Here is a 20929-nt window from a genome sequence, read left to right as displayed (position 1 = left end):
AAAGAATAAAAAGAAACAAAAAGTTCATATTGATCTTATTGAGAGTAATGACTTCACATAGAAAGAGTATGATTATTAAAAGTTGTTGGGAGTTGGCAGACATAGCTTTGCTCATTGTTGCAATTAATATGAAGTAATAAGGAAAGATAGGTTTCACATATAGATATATTATCATTGACATCTTTTATGATTGGGAGCACTCATTAAAATATGACATGCTAAAGGGTTGATGTTGGACAAGGAAGACAACGTAATGAGTTATGTCTTTCTTATATCTGAGATAAAGTATGTTGTCATGGATCCTCTATCTTGTTGAGCTTGCCTTTCCCCCTCATGCTAGCCAAATTCTCAGCACTAAGTAGAGATACTACTTGTGCTTCCAAAATCCTTAAACCAGTTTTGCCATGAGAGTCCACCATACTACCTATGGATTGAATAAGATCCTTGAAGTAAGTTGTCATTGGTGCAAAGCAATATAAATTGCTCTAAATATGTATGATTGATTGGTGTGGGAGAAATAAGCTTTATACAATCTTGTGATGTGGAAGTAATAAAAGCGACAGACTGCATAATAAAGGTTCATATCACAAGGGGTAACATAAAGTGACGTTCTTTCGCATTGAGATTTTATGCATCCAACCATAAAAGAGCATGGCAACCTCTGATTCCCTCTGCGAAGGGCCTGTCTTTTATTATTATCTTCTACCTTATGCAAGAGTCACAGTGATCTTCACCTTTACTTTTTCATTTTATCCTTTGGCAAGCTCAGCATGTTGGAAAGAACATGATATATATATATATCTAATTGGATGTAGGGGAGCATGAATTATTATTGTTGACATTACCCTTGAGGTAAAAGGTTGTGGGGCAAAACTATAAGTCCTTATCTTTCTCTGTGTCCGATTAAAACTTCATAACCACAAGTATTGCGTGAGTGTTAGCAATTATGAAGGAGTAGATGATAGTTGAGTATGTAGACTTGCTTTTAAGCTCTGTCATAGACTCTTTCCGATGTTATGATAAATTGCAATTGCTTCAATGACTGAAATTGTAATTTGTTGGAGCCCAATAAGGTTTCTGATTCATACTTTTGCATTGTGAATAGATCATCACTTGAACATAAGTAATCATATGACAAAATCTATATATGTTGCTATTATGAGAATAATCATGATGCCTTCATGTCCGTATTTTATTTTTATCGAAGCCTCTACCTCTAAACACGAGGACATATTTATTGTTATCGGCTTTTTGCTTGAGGACAAGCGAGGTGTAAGCTTGGGGAGTTGATACGTCAATTTTGCATCATGCTTTTATATCGATATTTATTGCATTATGGCTGTTATTTCACTTTATGTCACAATACTTATGGCTATTCTCTCTTATTTTACAAGGTTTACATAAGGAGGGAGAATGCCGGCAGCTGGAATTCTGGGCTGAAAAAGGAGCAAATATTAGAGACCTATTCTGCGCAACTCCAAAAGTCCTGAAACTCCACGGAATATCTTAAAAGAAATAAAGAAAAATCCTCGCCAAATATGAAGTCCAGGGGGCCCACACCCTGCTCATGAGGGTGGGGGGGCACGCCCCCTACCTCGTGGGCCCCCTGGTGGGTCTCCTACGTCCATCTTCTCCTATATGAAGTATTTCGATGAGAAAAAAATAAGAGGGAACTTTTCGGGACGAAACTCCGCCGCCACGAGGCGGAACCTTGGCGGAACCAATCTAGAGCTCCGGCAGAGCTGTTCTGCCGGGGATACTTCCCTCCGGGAGGGGGAAATCATCGCCATCATCATCACCAACGCTCCTCTCATCGGGAGAGGGCAATCTCCATCAACATCTTCACCAGCACCATCTCATTTCCAAACCCTAGTTCATCTCTTGTATCCAATTCTTGTCCCAATGTCCGGGATTGGTGCTAGTAGGTTGCTAGTAGTGTTGATTACTCCTTGTAGTTGATGCTAGTTGGTTTATTTGGTGGAAGATCATATGTTCAGATCCTATATGCATATTATTACCCCTCTGATTATGAACATGAATATGCTTTGTGAGTAGTTATGTTTGTTCCTGAGGACAAGGGAGAAGTCTTGCTATTAGTAGTCATGTGAATTTGGTATTCGTTTGATATTTTGATAAGGTGTATGTTGTCTAGCCTCTAGTGGTGTTATGTGAACGTCGATTACATAACACTTCACCATTATTTGGGCCTAGAGGAAGGCATTGGGAAGTAATAAGTAGATGATGGGTTGCTAGAGTGACAGAAGCTTAAACCCTAGTTTATGTGTTGCTTCGTAAGGGGCTGATTTGGATCCATATGTTTCATGCTATGCTTAGGTTTACCTTAAAACTTTTGTTGTAGTTGCGGATGCTTGCAATAGAAGTTAATCATAAGTGGGATGCTTGTTCAAGTAAGAACAGCACCCAAGCACCGGTCCACCCACATATCAAATTATCAAAGTACTAAACGCGAATCATATGAACGTGATGAAAACTAGCTTGACGATATTCCCATGTGTCCTCGGGAGCGTTTTTCCTATTATAAGAGTTTGTTCTGGCTTGTCCTTTGCTACAAAAAGGATTGGGCCACCTTGCTACACTTTATTTACTTTTGTTACTTGTTGCTCGTTACAATTTATCTTGTCACAAAACTATCTGTTACCACTTATTTCAGTACTTGCAGAGAATACCTTGATGAATACCACTTATTGGTACGGTAATCCTGTTCTGGAGGTCATGTTACTTGACCATGATGAACGTACGAACTATGAGGAAGCGATGATGAGCCCAGATTCCGCAAAATGGCTTGAGGCCATGAAATCTGAGATGGGATCCATGTATGAGAACAAAATGTGGACTTTGGTTGACTTGCCCATTGATCGGCAAGCCATAGAAAATAAATGGATCTTCAAGAGGAAGACGGACGCTGATAGTAGTGTTACTATCTACAAAGCTAGACTTGTCGAAAAAGGTTTTTAACAAAGTTCATGGTGTTGACTAGGATGAGATTTTCTCACTCGTAGCAATGCTTAAGTTTGTCCGAATCATGTTAGCAAATTACCACATTTTATGAAATCTGGGAAATGGATGTCAAAACTACATTCCTTAATGGATCTCTTAAAGAAGAGTTGTATATGATGCCTTTGTCAGGCACAACATTCTCTGCCTTCCACTGCAGCAATTCCAGTACAGTACCGAGCTTTGTGTTGCGATCTTCGCAATTGGGGTACAACCCTTTTTTGTGATCCTCTAACATGCGATCGAACTTCAGCTTCTCCTTTTGACTTTCACATTGCGTCCTTGCATCGACAATGACCCGGCGGAGATCGTCTGGTTCCTCTTGATCTTCAGCAGCTTCACCCGTTGCAGCATCATTGGGCACATCGTCTGGTTCCTCTTGATCTTCACCAGCTCCCCCTGTTGCAGCATCACGGTATTTAGGGGGCACGTAGTTGTCATCGTACTCTTCTTCTTCGTCGTCTTCCATCATAACCCCTATTTCTCCGTGCCTCGTCCAAACATTATAGTGTGGCATGAAACCCTTGTAAAGCAGGTGGGTGTGAAGGATTTTCCGGTCAGAGTAAGACTTCGTATTCCCACAATCAGGGCATGGACAACACATAAAACCATTCTGCTTGTTTTCCTCAGCCGCATCGAGAAACTCATGCACGCCCTTAATGTACTCGGAGGTGTGTCTGTCACCGTACATCAATTGCCGGTTCATCTGCGTGCATTATATATAATTAAGTGTCCAAATTAATAGAAGTTCATCATCACATTAAAACCAAAGTACATACATAGTTCTCATCTAACAACATATAGCTCTCCAGAGCATCTAATTAATTAAACCATACATTGAAACTATGTAAAACATTTAAATGCGAAAACAAAGGTGATCATAATCGCAACCAAGGTAACAATTGATCCAACGGCATAATGATACCAAGCCTCGGTATGAATGGCATATTTTCTAATCTTTCTAATCTTCAAGTGCATTGCATCCATCTTGATCTTGTGATCATCGACGACATCCGCAACATGCAACTCCAATATCATCTTCTCCTCCTCAATTTTTTTTATTTTTTCCTTCAAGAAATTGTTTTCTTCTTCAACTAAATTTAACCTCTCGACAATAGGGTCGGTTGGAATTTCCGGTTCACATACATCCTAGATAAATAAAATCTATGTCAAGTTGGTCCGCATAATTTTCATAAACAATAAATGAACCAATAGTTATAAAGATTAATATATATACCACATTCGAATCATAGACAGGACGAGGGCCGACGGGGGCGGATACCAAAACCATCGCACTACATAAGATGCAACAATAAAAGTAAGAAAATTATACAAGTATCTATCTAAACATACAAGTAACAATATTTTCCTTTCAGAAAGAAGATAAGAACAAGAGGCTCACCACGGTGGTGTCGTTGATGAGATCGGCGCGGATGATCGACGGCGGTGAAGACGGGGGTGGGGCGTGACGGACCGCTAAATCTAGACAAATCTCGAGGAAAATGGAGCTTTGAGCTTAACTACTGTGGCTCGGGCATTTCATCGAACACCTCATGTGCATAGGAGGTGAGCTAGAGCACCACAAACCCCTCCCCTCGCCGGCCTGAGAAAAACAGAGCACCGGAGTGCTCTGCTCGCGGGCGAGGGTATATATAGGCACCTCATTGGTCCCGGTTTGTGGCATGAACCGGGACTAAAGGGTGGCCTTTGGTCCCGGTTCAGGCCACCAACCGGGACCAATGGTGGTGGGCCAGGAGCCAGGCCCATTGGTCCCGGTTCGTCCCACCAACCGGGACCAAAAGGTCTAGACGAACCGGGACCAATGGCCCACGTGGCCCGGCCAGCCCCCTGGGCTCACGAACCGGGTCCAATGCCCCCATTGGTCCCGGTTCTAGACTGAACCGGGACTAATGGGCTGACCCGGCCTGGACCATTGCCCCCTTTTCTACTAGTGGAACCAGTACTAAAGGTGCTGGTGGGGCCCTAGCCTGCCACGGCCTCTTTAGTACCGGTTCGTGGCACGAATCGGTACTAAAGGTTCGCCATGAGCCGATACTAATGAGCTCCAGCCGCCTAGACGTTGGAACCGGCACTAATGGTCATATTAGTGCCGGTTCTGTTACAAACCGAGACTAATGTGCTTCACATTAGGCCCTTTTCCTACTAGTGACATATTATCAATGGATGCATAGCAACACACTGCATGTGATGGAAAGAACTTTGATTATGAGTCATTCATGCATGTCATCGCCCCTACACCAGCCGCATCCAACGGGCGCGCTGACAATGAAGACCCAAGCACGGGTGGCTCGACCAGCTCGCGACCAGGCCCATGGCCCACGACGAACAGGCGGCCCAACCAGCGCATCATTGTGCCGACGTGGACGCTGTGACTCCAGCCCGTCCTACCAACTACTTGAGGCAGCCACAACAGCGAGTGTGGCATCCAGTGGATCAAGCAGAAACGGCACCGGCGGCTACCTACTCTCGCTTCCCCATTCTTGTAACCCTAGTTCTTGTACCAGAGACAATTTCCCTCGACCAATACTTGTAGCCACTTCGATTGTGAGCAATCCATATCAGGCTCCTTACAATGCATATATAATATACACATGTATTTGATAGAAACTTGGATAATAATGGATGCAAAAAGAGAGGAGGGTGACACCTGGAAAGAGATGCATATCCATGCATTGAGTTGTTCAAGGAAGTGCAAGTAGAGAGGGGAAATGAGCATGTTAGCTGATCCGAACGAGTAGTGAATCGCACTAGGGAGCTAGCGTCCACATGAGAGAGTTGTGAGTTGGCATGTGGCGGTTCATCCTGGTGGAACTATGGAAGAGGAACAACACGGGATGTAGGAGGGACCGAGGGAGCGGAGGTGCCAGAGGAAATAAAGCAGCATGGGAAAGGAAAAAGACGTTGAGGTTGCAGAAGGTGGAGAGAAAGATATAATCAATAGAAAGTCAGAAATGGTCTGGGGAGAAGACGCTCCGCTGCGCAGGGAAATCCTTTCGCCAAAAAAATAGCCTGCAGAACAACCGAAAGGACCCGAAGATCAGGGGCGGACCCAGGATAAAAACTGACCGGGGGCACCCAGCTATACAAAACTCTCGATAATTTTTACACATAGGCTTATATAAACGTCTATATGTCCTATATATAGACATTTTCTTGCAAGTCATAAGATATTTCATTCAAGTTCTAAAAAGAGATACTTCATCCAATCATAACACAACAAGTTATCAATAAAGTGAACATACCTTACAAAAAGACTTTAAATCCAAATAGTTCATATTTTGCAAAAGAATATTCATCTCTAACATAAATACTGTGTTCTGAAAAGAAAAAAACACATATTAGTATTAGCAATTTATAATTCTAATGGAAATGGTAAACACACAAGAGGTGTAAGGTATAGGATCATTACAATACATTTCTCCCACGACGATCTTTAATCTTATGGAAACGATCAAGAATCACTTTATAAGCAATTTCGTCCAGCAGTCCATTTTCCACGAAGCAAATTAGGCTATGGCTCAAATAATCATCACCAATTTTGTTACCCAAAGCACCCTTCACAATCTTCATAACTGAAAAACATCTGTCAACATTGGCACTGGTTACAGGGAGAGTCAACGCTAGCTTCAAAAGCCAATATACCAATGATAGGAGAGATGCTTCCTTGTATCCACCGTCGGTTTAGCCAAATCACCTATTTTGTCCAAAGCTAGAAAACATTGTATCATGGAGTATATTATCTATGCAGAGACCAAGTTCGTGTTCAAGAGTCACCATATTTTTGTGATTAAAAATCATCAGGATAAATCTTGGCTAATTTCAGCAACATTTCCTTGTCAAAATGGCAAAGTAAATCAGTTGGGCTCAAAGCAGACCTGTTGGTGGTGATGGTGTCGTCCCTTTCTTTCTAACTGTAAAAATTCCGAGAGAAAGCATCCTAGTAGTAGCAGACTATCAAGCCAGCAGACAAGTGAGAGTAATAGAATGGTTTGCCGGATTGAATTGCATAGAAAATTCCAGAATGGTACTACAAGTTAAGCTACCGGTAGTGTGCCACACTAATCCTATAATTTATGGTTAGAACCAACAGTACATGCCTGATAGAGTACTAGTACGGATTGCATATTTTCACTTGGTTTGACAGAAAACACAAAGAAATCAAATAAAAAATAAGGACCGGAGAGATCCAGGCAAACCAAATCGAGAAGTACCTGTGTTTCTGTTTGCCTATGGCAGTTTCGGAGTTGGGATGAGATTGAGATTAATAAAGCTTGGCTGCAGACCGGACCTACGTAGACCAGCGCTCGCGCCGCGGCGGCCGGCGGCAGGGCGGGCATCAGCCGGCAGGCGAGTGGGCAGCCGCAGAGCCACGATCGACCAATCCTCAAAGTGGCAGTGCGTGGTGGCTGACGGTTCACTTCTTGGTTTAATCGATTTTCTAGCTATTAGCCTATTCATTAATTGATTGATCTCCGAGAGTCGAAGAGGCAAGCAGTAGCCAATTTCTCCTCGTGTTCATCACTTTGTTGAAGGACACGCATCTCTTCATTTTTCTCGATTTGGTTTGCTTTTTTATGGGCTTTACGGAGAAGGGCCGATGGGGAGTGGGGGCACCAGCTCTTGCATGACCGGGGGCCTGCTGGCTGGATCGGGTGTTTATACCGGGGCGACAGGAAATTGAGTGGGGTCCTGGGCCCCCGCTCGTCACAACGTGCGTCCGCCCCTGCCGACGATGACTCGGGTGGGGGAGTTAATGGGCCTAGATTCGAACAGCCCATGTGGATGACATATAGTAGTCGGGGAAGGCATCGACGACGCCAAATCCTATTTGGCGCCTGTTGCGCCGGATAACGGCATCGGTGCAAACGGGCGCACACCCCCCTGCGCTGTGCGACGGCCCATTTACCTTAGTTTTTCCTGGTTTTAAACTAAAAAGACGATCCTGTGTGATTCCAGATGCGATCCCGCGACATCTAGTTCATTCTTAGCTCGGCTAACCATATTAGACAACCAACTTGACGTGATTCTGTATATCAAATTTCTTCTTTTAGCCTTTTCTTATTTTCAGTTTTTCTTTTCTTTCCTGTTTCCTTTTTTTTTCTTCTTTCCATTTTCTATTTCAAAATGTCCGAACTTATTTGGCAGAATTGATGAAATTTTTTCAAAAATTCACTAAGCATTTTTCTTCCAAAATTGGTGATTTTTTTTCCAAAATTCGGTGAACGTTCTTTAACATACTAACTTTTTTTATCAAAATCAACGAACTATTTTGAAATCCATGATCTTTTTTCAAAATTTGGGGCATTTTGTTCAAATTCATGATTTTTTTTATCAAAATCGATGAATTTGTTTCAAATACGTGATTTTTTTCAAAATTGGTGAACTTTATTTAAATTAGAGAAAGTTTTTTAGCAAAATCAATGAACTTTTTTACAATCCATGACCATTCTTAAAATTCGGTGGACTTTGTTCAAATTCCTGCACTTTTTTTATGAAAATCGATGAACCTTTTTTTAAATCCATGAATTTTTTTCAGAATCATGAACTTTTTTCAAATCCATGATCTTTTTTCAAAATTATGTGAACTTTGTTCAAATTCATGAACTTTTTTATCAAAATCGATGAACTTTTTCAAATACAATATGGTGAACTCTTTTAATTTCATGAATTCGTTTTTTTAATAAATTATCTTTTAAAAAATTGATGAATTCTTTTTTAAGTTTACGTTTCCTTCTGTAAAATAATTCATACTAGGAATGGAACACGGGTCTAATAGCTCTAATTTTTGGATATAAACACATCAAGTTGGTTGCGGTGGAGTGGTTACTGTGCGAAGGCCGTGGACGTTGGCATCCTGGTTCCATTCCTATGTCGCAAGCGGCGCTGAGGACGCCGAAGAGGACGGCACGTCGACAACTCCTCTACCGTGGGCGCGATGGTAAGGAATTCCTCTAAAAAAAGAGTGAATTCCAGTTTTTACCCCTTATTTTAACATTTTTGACACTAATTACCCCATTTAATAATTTTCATCCTGATTACCCCATTTAGCAAAACTTTTGCTAGTTCTTACCCCAGTAATTCTTTTGAGAGCGATCTGCCAGCTAACTCCCTGCCATCGGATTCCTCTTGGCATTTTTTGCCAATGTCCGAACTGGTCACTTGGTTTGGCGGCATCTAGTTTTTTTTTCCAATGTCCGAACAGGTCACTTGGTTTAGCCGCATCTAGTTTTTTTTTCTCATGGCTGTCAAGTGTATGTGTGCACCACATCGTCGGAAAGATGAACAATTATCTTGTGCGCTCAAGACCGTTCAATCTTGCATTGTGTATTGTGCTTTGTAGGTTTAATGAGATGATATTTTAGTTTTCTTCCATGATGCAAAACATCGGAGGAAGCATTTATTTTACGCTTTGGGAAATCATCAAATAAAAACATTACATTCTATTTTACAGATCTGCACTGATATTGTCGAACATGTGTTTTTTAGTTTGGCTCCAATGATGTGTGTCAACTTAAAATTATTACTACCAGTTATTAACAAACAGGATGTGATTTTGGTTTTAATAGAAATGTATGCTTGGGCACTTAGTCTCGACTCTCGAGTAAAACACGATCTTTGCAAGAAGGCTTTCAAAAAATAAAAGGGGTAAAAACAGTCAAGATTGTCACTAAATGGGGTAATCTGAATGAAAATTTGTTAGATTGGGTAGTTATTGTCAAAAATGCTAAATTAGGGGGTAAAAATCGGAATTCACTAAAAGACGTAATGGTAAGGATAACATACCAAAAAATAGACAAACCAGCCTTAAAAACTATGCAGCGAGATGTGAGACAAGTCCAGCGAAAAAATAAAAGAAGAAAAAAGTAGAGAGAGACGAGTCCACCTCAACACAAGGAAAAGAAAAAGCAACGGGCCAGTACAGTACAAAGATGGAGGGCGGTATTGTAAAAGAAAAACAAATGCTGACATCAATCGACTAAGATCTGGACAGACCCATATTGATTTAGTGTGCGTCCGTACTTGCTTTGCTTGCTGATTGTCCTGCTGCTGCCCATCCCCGCTGCAGCTCGTCCAATCCCACCGTCGAGCACGCATGGACTGCGCGGTGCAGTGACTCGGCGTGAACCGACGGTGCGCACGGCACCCACTCCCACCGCTCCACGACGGTCCCGGCCTGCCGCTCCGTCAGCTCGTACAGCACGGCGCCATTGGCAGGCTCGGCCGCATTGTACACGTATCCTCCTGTGGCGTTGCCGCACACCCCGATCGATCGCATCATCTCCTCGTCGTCCTCGTCTTCGTCTCGGGGGAAAAGCCGCTCCGACATGTCGCTCGGCATTGCGTCGTGCGCCGCGCCGGGGGACAGCTCCAGAACGTCGCCATGCACCTCCCATGCTTGGACAACGACTCTGTTTGCTTCCTCGCCGTCGCGCTTCGCTCCGAACAGCATCAGCCGCTCAGCGCCGGCACGACCAGGCGCGACGCCCCACGTGTAAACGCTGGCGTCTGGTCTCAGGCAACGTGTGGGACCCCACCGCCGTTTCAATGGATCGAACCAGCTCGTCCACCCGGTGGTTCTATCCGTGAGGTATACTCTCTGATCTGTCGCGGCCGCCGAGAGCCAGGTTGCTGCGGCGGACTCCCGGAGCTTCGACGGCAGAGGATCACAAGTGATCCAATTTCCGCTTTCATGAACCTCCGCTGCGGCCACGACCTCTCCCTCAGCAAGCGCAAGCTGACACGCGCCGCCGAGGGCGACCATGCGGTCGCCCACCACTGCCAACACCGGGTCGACACGCCACACACTGGGACTCTTCAGGGAGATGCACGCGGAAGTTCCAAGAGGGTCGCCGGCGATGTCAAGGCCTGACGAGGAAAGCGCGCAGACACGGTCCCCCCGCGCGCTCCGCACGAGGCGTAGGTTCAACGGCAGGGCGTGGCGCGGGGCGTGCAAATGCGTGGTCAGCCAAACGCCTGAGCGGGGATCATACGCCAAGGTCTGGCGACGGCAGCCGTGGAGGTGGACCACAAGCCACGGCAGCCGCCGTGGGCGCCGGAGAAGGGCGGATCGGACTGCACGCAGCCACTCGCGCGAGACCGCTACCGCGGCGGACAAGTCTGACGCCGGCAAGCGCTCCAGCACCAACTCTAGCACGTCCCCGTGAAGGTACAATGCAGCAACCGCCGGCGGGTCGGTGTGGAGATTGCTCACTTCCATTATGCAAGCACCAACTCCAGCACGACCCCCGTGAAGGTACTATATGAATAACCAGATAGCTCTACCTCTAATTCCGGCGCTGAGCTAGCTAGCTAAATAGAGTAGGCGGTACCCAGCACACACAAAAAAAAAACGACAGGCAGGTAGCCTCACCATCCCACACCTAACCCTTGGTTGAAATAAAATCTACAGCCGCGAGTACCAATTCCAGCGCTCCACACACCCGGGGACGTGTCCGGATGCATTCGCGACCGTACCGGTCAGACCTTAAATCTTGGCTCGCATATCCGCGAACCTCATATCCAGCACCCTTATGTATACATACTACACATGCAACGTGAACTACTATACGTAGATCAAACAACGGACATGGCAATCGGCGGCAAACGGACACCGAAATCCTATTTACATCATCCAAGATGTCGCCATAGTTCATCACCGGACAAGTTTTAAACTTAAACAACAAAAAAAGATAATAGTAAACTGAGGAGGAGCATCTTCACCACATCCTCGCCCGGCGTTTGCCCTTCCAGTCGCACTCTCACTGCTCAATGGCAAGCCGAGGCACCTTCACGTTTTTCTCCGTAGCCGGCGAGCATCCGTCTCCGCCATCATCAGTGACCGGCGGTAGACCAAAGCGAGGAGCAGCTTGTCCTCGCCAGCCACTACCGGCAACCTGCGAGGGCGGCACACGGATTGCTCTGCTGCGTCCCTTCCTCTTGCCCGCAACCTCACGCAGCGAGTTCCGCGCGCGTCCGTGCCGGCGAGGCGGTCACTAGCACCCACCGCTGCCCGTCCGGAGCACCCGCTGGCGGCGGAAGGGGATGGCGCAGGGGCGGAGCGGACTGCGCAACCCTCACAAAGTTGTGCACGTGCACGAGGGCCCAGCTCGGGCATTCGCGTTGCGCCGGCGTGGGTGCTGCCACCGGATGTGCCCCCATGCATGTTCACCTTGGACCGCTCCAGCCCAATGCGAAGGGCCAGTTCCTTCTCAACGTTGAGGTCGGATCCTGAGTGGTTGCCGGAGCACGACATCTCGCCAGAATCATTGCATTCGATCGAAATCGAAGATGGGAGAAGAGGGGACGGAGCGAGAGAGAAGAGTGGAGTGAGGTAGGGTTCGAAGAGGAGACATATTGTTTTTTTTTGTTGGGATGGCATGGAGTCGGTGGTGGACCAGGCTGACGTGGCTCGCCCGGGCCTCTCCATATCCACCCTACATTTGGGCTGGATATCAGGGACGTCGGACATCCCAAACGTTAGAGGTAGGTTTGAGGCGCCCGCGTGGGTTTGTGTTTTTATCGCTCGGTGATTGGTCCGTCCGCCTGGGCATATAAGACCGGTTTGACGCGCATGGTTGTAGATGCTCTAACACCAAAACAGTCTAGTTGTCCACTCCATCCTTGTTGGTAGTTCGCCAGCCTATTAGAGAACCCTGCAAAAAAAGATTAACGTGGTATAAAATCTCTATATCTTTATATACTACTCCGTCCGTTCCAAAATAAGTGACTCTAGAGTACTTAAAAAGAACGTAAGGTTCCCGTTTCACCTTTCTTCCCACTACCTCTTCGTCCAACTTTCCTCCTTAATTACTGATCACCTTAATTTACTTATCTTTTGAACCAATTCTACTTTAATTTACTTTCCAAACTTTTGATCAAAGTATAAGATAAAATCATGTGTAGAATTCTAAGCTACTAGAATTTTATATCCTATTGTAACGCACATGCATTGTTCTAATTTTCTGTACTTAAAAAGAAAGCAAGGTTCCCATTTCTCATTTATTCCCATCACCTCTTGGTCCAACACTGGTAGAAAAAGGGTCTATAGTCCCGGTTCGTAAGGGCCTTTAGTCCCGGTTCCTGAACCGGGACTAAAGTGTCGGTACTAATGCCCTGACCCTTTAGTCCCGGTTCAATCCAGAACCGGGACTAAAGGGCGCGGCCACGTGTACCAACCGGGACTAAAGGAAATTTTATGATTTTTTTTTTAAATTTTTTTTTGAAATTTTTTTTTTGAATTTTTTTTTATTTTCAAACTTCTGAATTATTTTAACCTCTAGTCTGTAATCACCACCCCTCATCACTTCTCAATTTATCCTCTAATCACCCCTCATCATTCCAAATCATCTAACTTCCCGAACGGTCACCCATCCTCCCACTCCCCCAGCCTGAGCACGCTTAACTTCCGGGTTCTATTCTCCCTCGCTCCAAGTCTGCACTTGTTGTTTTCCTGACAATAGTAAGATGTCAATCCTATTAACCTTCAGGAATTTTGCTTGAGCATGAAGTGACACATTTCACTGTTTGAGTTTGAAACTATTGTTTTAAAAAACAATAATTATTTAGTAACACTAATATTTCTTGAATAATTAGTTTGACCATTGTTTGACCACAGTTTGACCACAGTTTGACCAGATTTGACCAAAATTGAAATAACTAAAATAATTATTTAGTAACACTAATATTCTAGAATAATTAGTTTGACCATTGTTTGACCACAGTTTGCCCACTGTTTGAATATTTTTTAATTTTTTCCACTCTAGATCTTAAAAGCCCCGTAACTTTTTTTCTATTAGGTTTTTGAGGATTTTGAAAATGTTTAACGGGGTTCCCCGAGTTAAATTTGGATGTAACTTTTCGAGTAGATGATTTTTCATATAAAAAACCTTTTCATCCGAGTTAGTATGCAAAAGTTATGCCCATTTTTACAAATTTTAGAGAGATTTTGCAAATAAAGTCAAAATTCACATTTGCAAATTTTCCCAACAACTAGACCACATATCACATGAGAAACTTATTTTCTTTTATTTTTTTGACATTTCCATTATTTTCTTTTTATTTTTTTAAAAACTGAAAAGGCGATCCACGGGGGGGGGGGGGGGGGGGTTAGAGTTTGAAAATGGAACCTTTAGTACCGGTTCGTGGCACGAACCGGGACTAAAGGTCTCAACCCCATTAGTCCTGGTTCGTGCCTCAAACCGGGACTAAAGTATAAGATAAATAATGGGTAGAATTTGATGAATTTTTTAATTGACAACCCCATTATTATAGACAGGTAAATCACAAGCTAAGTTACTAGAATTTTATATCCCGTTGCAACGCATGGGCATTGTTCTAGTTTTCTCTACTACTTAAAAAGAACCTAAAGTTCCCGTTTCACCTTTCTTCCCATCACCCCTTCATCCAACAATCCTCCTTAATAATCAATCAACTTTATTTAGTTACCTTCTCAACCAATTCCACTTTAATTTTACATACCAAACTTCTGATCAAAATATAAGATAGATCATGCGTAGAATTGATGAATATTTATTTTCACAGTCGCTTTACTATAGACAGGCACTCCCTCCATTCCTTTATCTAAGGTGTATATTTTTGGGCACGGTGGCCAAGGCAACAAATTATGTATACATTAGTACAAAATTACCCTTGTCAAATTTATTGATTACTGGAAGTAAATCAGTTAAGCTTTGAAAGAAAGAGATACAGGCAATCAAGGGAGAGATACTTTCCTTCTTTTTCTATAAAGAGAGATACAGACAATCGGGAGAAAGATACTTTCCTTTTTTCTATAGGGATCAAAAAGAGATTATGAGGATTTAGAAGAATTGCACCTTACATTGTGGAAATTTATCACAAAACAAATACACCTTTTATAAAAGAACGGAGGGAGTAAATCACAAGCTAAGGTATTAGAATTTTATATGCCGTTGCACTGCACGGGCATTGTTGTAGTTTTAGAAAAAAACATAAGATTTCATCTAACATTCAGGTTTTCCTTAACCACACTTTAATTTTATCGTATGCCCCATCATTCCAACTATTTTACATCATCTATTTACTATTAATTTGGTATTTTACCCTACAATTTATTTATACCAATTTTTTCTGGAAAATTATATCAATCTTTGGTATCCTGGTAATTATATCTAGGAAGAAATCAATCAGGATCAATATCTGATTGATATCTAAAAAAATTTGGTAATGCCTTATACCAGACACACATATCATTGTCAATAGGAGGATTTCATCAATCGTTGAAACTTTTTGGCAACATCATATATCAGGCACACATGTTAGGGAAATGAATATCCACCAGAATTATTACAACCCACTAAATATTTAGAAAATAAATTAATCACATCAAATATTTGTAAATATGTTTTAGAAATAAATGATGTTGAACCATATAGTAACTTATGTAGTCTATTAAAAATACATGACAGACTAACCAAAAAAAGGTTAAGATTTCATAAAAATCAGAAATATCTTATCATTAATTTAATTTATCAAAAATCTCAACCAACATATATTAAAAGTATACCTTTATTTTTACAATTAATGTTTTTGAAGAAAACTAGCAACCATATTATTATGCGTTTCCAATAAAACAATAAAGATGCAGGCGCCCATATATACGCGCATGCACTCATCACTAACACACACACACACGTACGCAAACCATTCCCCTCCTCTTTAGCACCTTCGACAGGCTGAGCCGGCATATCATCTTAAGATTAAGAAAATCAGCACATGTGCCGCATAGTCGAGGGGAACTTCTCCTCCCATTGAATGTGCATTGCCGAAAATCCTAAAATTGTTATGTTGTGATCAAAATTCAAGTATAAAGATAAAGGTTAACTTCTGACGAGCGAGCGGAGCGAGGCCCCTCGCCGATAGGCTTGGGACCTACCTGTGTGACATGCTAGCTGGTGCCCGTGAATTTCCCCCCTTCAATTTTGAGGGGTTTTCCACGTTAAATTCTTGTGTCCCTGTGTTCGATTTGTTCTTCACTGTATTTATTTTCAAGAGGTTTTCCACATTAAATTCATGTGTCCATGTGTTTGATTTCGTTCTTCATCGTGTTTGATTACATGTCGTATCTCTAACAGAAATAAATACAAAAATAATATGAGCACCAGGACTTGAACCCTGCTGAAATATATGGCCGGTATTTCGATCCTATCAAGCGCAACAACGGTCTCTTGCAGACTTGTCCAGGGTCCTCCATGCTGAAATATGGGACGGGCTTTAGGTCCATATAGCAATTTTTGACAATCTTTAAAGGCCCGTGTGGATTTATTACTATTAGGTGTAGTGGAAAGTTTAGTCCTACCCCGGAAGTTGGAGTATAAGGGTTTCTCTTTTATATGTTATTGAAGTTTGAGAAGAGAAGAGGCCCTCGGGCACTCCTCCGCCCCGCTCGCCGCGGCGCGACACGGGAATGAGCCGTGCCGAGCTCACACTTACGCGCTTATTTTTGCAAGTCCTGTACGGAAAAGATGCGACGCCCCCGGCGCCGCGACCTATGCATGGCCTACTGGAGGATATAACTCGTTTATCCCGCTTCTACTGTTTTCTTTTTAGCCATGCTAGCGTTATACGTAGATTTTTCTGCAATTAGCGTAGTATATGCTTGCTTGACTGAATATCAATATGCGTTTATTTGTGTCAATGCCATGCTAGTGATTAACTCATGGATTAAGTTAATCGAAAAATCGCCTATTTACTCAAAACTCCAGGTCGACATCGCCGTCGCCGATGACCCAAAGGCCAACAACGACGACGGCAGTGCTACAGCCCACTCCACATACTTCTGCAAAATGCCTAGTCAACGAAGAAACCCTTAGCCTCGTAGCTGCCACCGACAGGAGGTGCTCGACATTGCGCCAGACCCAGGCGCCCGGTTGGCCAGCGACTGTCGTTAGCGAGTGGAGCCACCACCACCGCCCTCCAGCCCACTTCATCTCCCACTCCATTCCATCTCCCTCCGGCCCTGATGTGCCACATGGCGTGCCTGACAGTCGCCCCGTGATGGCCCAAGCACCTCGGTCATGGAGCATTGCCTGTCCCCATGGTTGCCGCTTCTCATCCACCCAAGCATGGCGAGCGGCCGCTGCCTTTAATACAGTGCCACAAACGCCATGGAAGGCGAAGCCTCTGATGTCGTCCATTCCTCTGGCGCACTTCTGCAACTGAGCTATGTTTCTGAAACACACATCTAGTTGCAATGGTTTGCAAGTGGGGGCAAGGTTTTCTGTAGCATGCATGTTGTTTGAGTCGATTTTCTAACCGGGGCTATGTTTCTGAAACAATTGTGTTGTTGCAATTGTATGAAATGTGAGATAAAAATAGTTGGGCTATTTTTCGAAACATTGATGTCTTTTTTTAAAAAAACTTTCAATCTATTCATTTTCAATCGTGGCAGTGTAAAGAATATCATAGATAATAAAAATCACTACCAGATTCGTGGACTATCTAGTGACGACTACAAGCACTAAAGAGAGCTGAAAGCGTGCCGTTGAACTTGCTCCTCCTTCGCTAGAGCTGAGCAAACCTTGTTATCCGTCTTTGGCGTCCGGAGAGAAGACATATGTGCGTACAGCCGACTTGACATCCTTCCGTACACGGAACCAACGTAACATGTAATCTATTGAAAAGCACGCTGCCTTCCTGATGAGGTTTCGGCGAAAATATCTGCCAGAAAAAAAAACGAAACAAACAAAGACGTCATAACGTTCCAGCAAATCGTGTAAACTAAGTATTGTGTACGCCGGAACTGTCAGTTCGTCCCATTACGTACCGCATTAGTGACCTTGCAGATGCTGTCAGCATCATCGCAACACCTAAAGGTACGAAAAGTCTCAGATGGGTGAGAGACAATACTTTTTTCTTTTAAGAAAGACGAGAGTAAACTCACGGTCAAGTTACTTGTCAGCGGTAGGTGTTCGTATGCAAGGGCAACCAACTGTTAGTGTTTCTCGTGCCTTCTGCCGCCGCCTCCGACGATTTGCCTCGTCTTTTGTGGCATTAGGGTCATGGATGTGCAGTAGATCCCGGCATTTGCTTATGAGAAGGCTTTATTTTGGGATTTCTTTTGAAGTAAAATGCGCCAGTAGTTATTAGCAGCCAAGTCGCTCCTCCTCCTCCAAGAAAAAAAGCTAGGGTTTCTGTCTCTCGCCTTCGCCACCGCGGGTCCGCCTTGTCTCCGGTGGCCATTGGGCCATGGGGGCGCGGTGGATCCTACTAAGGGTCGGCGGGAGGGCTCCGTTTTCAGTCGTTTTTTCCTGTCTTGTTAGGGTTTGTGTCATCCTTAGGGAGGCGAGAAGGCGGCGGCTCCCTGAAGATGGAATAAAGGTCTCCCCGCCTAGTCCCCGTTCCGGCGGTGCATCTAGCATCGTTGGTGGGCGTGTGGAGGTGTGTCTCCGGCGGATCTATCTTTGGTGGATTTGCTCGGATCTCGTCGTTGTTCGTCTACATTCGTGTGTTTTCGGGTTGAATCCTTCCAACCTACGTTATTCTTCATCGGCGGCGGTTGCTGTTCTGGTGCGCTGGTCCTATGAGGCCTTAACACGACGACTTCCCTACTGTCTACTATAACAAGTTTTGCCCGACTCCGGCATTGGAGGGGTCATGACGGCGGCGCGCCTTCGGCTCGCTTCAGTGCTTATAGTTGTCGCTAGGTGGTCTACGGATCTGGATGTAATTTTTATTTCTGGTGTTTGTTGTACTGTCATGATTGAAGATAAATAGATTGAAAGTTTTTCGCAAAAAAATGCATCAGTAGTTTATAAACTCAAATCGGCTAGACACTTTAGGCCACCAACTTGGGAACTGATCGGATTTAGTTTAGAAACTCGTTTATTTGATCAAATAGGTCAAAACCGGCCTGAGAGGAGAAAAACCGGCCATGTGGATGCCATGTCATCGTTCCTTTCAACACTCATGAGTTAACTTTTTTTTGTGGGATCTATTTGCAAATTGTCCTTTTTTTTCACACAAACCAAGCTAAGGGTGTTGGAGTGGAAAAATATAAAAACCTCTACTTCGCCCAGGACTGGAACCCAGCCCGTTCAGAATTGCCAAAACACCAATGACTTTTAGAACAATACCTTGTCTGCACACTTACTGGAAACCTAATATGTACATATACATTCACGTAGAATCAGGCGAAAGAGAATCAGGAGATCCCATCCGATCGTTTACCAATTCTTTCCTTCTTTTGTGCCTTACTGTTTCCTCGTTTCTTGGTAGACCATTGCATTCCTTTCCTCCTCGTTTGTCTTCTGTGATAAGCCGATCATGGCGACACAGCTCGGAATCGAGCATGTCAGTCGTCCTCTTGACGCCGTTTAGCCGCAGATAGCGCCGTGGCTGTGCGAACGGCGGTCTTCCTCTCAACTAATATGTTGAATTGTGGTTTTACATAGTTTTAAATAGCGCGCTAAGCATTTTAGCGACGGACCTCTTTCAAATGGCACGCTATTTAAAATGTTTGTTCATTTGTTTGGATTAAAGTCTCTTAGCGCAAGACCTTTTGTAAATGCTATAGCGTGTTATAGCGGGCTATTTAAAACTATGGGTTTTATATTTTCCTCAAGATGTATATATATTATCATTTTTATTGTTTTTGAAATCCACTAATTCTATATACATATTTCACTGATGATTCTCCATTGATATAAAGTTGTCTTCATTTTGGTACATGAATCACTTCATGGTGTATTGTTCTGGAAACCGATTTCTAACCGAGATGACCTAGGTTCAAGTCCTACAACACACACGTTTTTTAATATTTATTCTCCTAATTCTATGTGAATATATATACATACTGGGCTGCCTATTTAGTGTGCAAACAGGTTGTTGTTCCGGTCGTCATTAATGCTTTGCCAATTCCGAACACTCAGGGTTGAAGTCCTAGGCCACACTAGTAGAAAACAATAGGTGCATCAGTCACGATTCGTGAGACCAGGGTGCCGGTCGGGCTTCGGGGGCCATAGCTCCCGGTTTGTCTGACCCCTTTGATCTCGGTTCCAGACACGACCGTTATCAAAGGGCCTCTCTCCTAGCCGAGGGAGTCCTGGATTAAGGCGTCCGGGCTATGTGACATGAGCCGGATTCATGGGCCGTGAAGATACAAGATGAAGGGCGTTCCGCCGTGTCTGGCTGGGACTTCCCTTGGCGTGGAAGGCAAGCTTGACGCATGGATATGAAGATTCCTTTCTCTATAAACCGACTCTGTATAGCCGTAGCCACCTCCGGTGTCTATAGCCATTACGATCTCGAGGTAGATCAACTCTTTTAACCCCTATACTCATCAAAGCCAATCAAGCAGGAAGTAGGGTATTACCTTCATCAAGAGGGCCCGAACCTGAGTAAAACATCATGTCCCTGCCTCATGTTACCTTCGATCCTTAGACGCACAGTTCGGGACCCCCTACCCGAGATTTGCCGGTTTTGACACCGACATTGGTGCTTTCATTGATAGTTCCTCTGTGTCATTGATAGAAGGATTGATGGCTCGCCTTGTCATCAACGACCGCATCACTTCTTGAGGAGCTCTAGATTCAGGGCAGACCCTCTGCCTTGGTAGCTTCACCATGGGCGCCCGTTCGGCCGTTAAGCCGAGGGCGGCCCCCCAAGCCACCAAAAATCATGTCCGCATCGGCCCTGAATACTCTGACGCAGCGTCTTTGAACGAGCTGCTAGATTGCATCGCTGCCTTGGGAGTCGTAACTGACTATGATCGGATTGGGCTTAAACCCGATCAGAGAGAAATTAAATCTCTACCGACCCCCCATCTAGTAGCGGTTGTGGAGGAACAGGCCAACAATAACTCTTGTTTAGGTTTCCGAGCCCGAAGGGCCGGACACCCTACTCCGGGAGGACACTC

The 20929-nt window shown here is 44.1% G+C and overlaps 1 protein-coding gene and 1 pseudogene across 1 annotated transcript; one reads left to right on the top strand and one right to left on the bottom strand.

The window, feature by feature from the left end:
* Window positions 1–9774: 9774 nt before the first annotated feature.
* Window positions 9775–11308, bottom strand: LOC125539699 (F-box/kelch-repeat protein At1g23390-like). The gene has a single exon (XM_048703521.2). The coding sequence runs from the start codon at window positions 11252–11254 to the stop codon at window positions 10040–10042; it is 1215 nt and encodes a 404-aa protein (XP_048559478.1). The 5' UTR covers window positions 11255–11308; the 3' UTR covers window positions 9775–10039.
* A 6550-nt stretch (window positions 11309–17858) lies between these two features.
* Window positions 17859–18789, top strand: LOC147988152 (uncharacterized; annotated as a pseudogene).
* The last annotated feature ends 2140 nt before the right edge of the window (window positions 18790–20929 follow it).

The sequence above is a fragment of the Triticum urartu genome, chromosome 1A, assembly GCF_056163025.1.
Source record: "Triticum urartu cultivar PI428250 chromosome 1A, HENAU_Tu73, whole genome shotgun sequence".
NCBI classification, from domain to species: Eukaryota; Viridiplantae; Streptophyta; class Magnoliopsida; order Poales; family Poaceae; genus Triticum; species Triticum urartu.
Note: the sequence above shows the minus strand (reverse complement) of the source record. Positions and strands in the feature narration are given on the sequence as shown.

Bases quoted from the DNA above. Each gene is read 5' to 3' on its own strand.
- LOC125539699 (XM_048703521.2), bottom strand. From the start codon at position 11,254: ATGGAAGTGAGCAATCTCCACACCGACCCGCCGGCGGTTGCTGCATTG.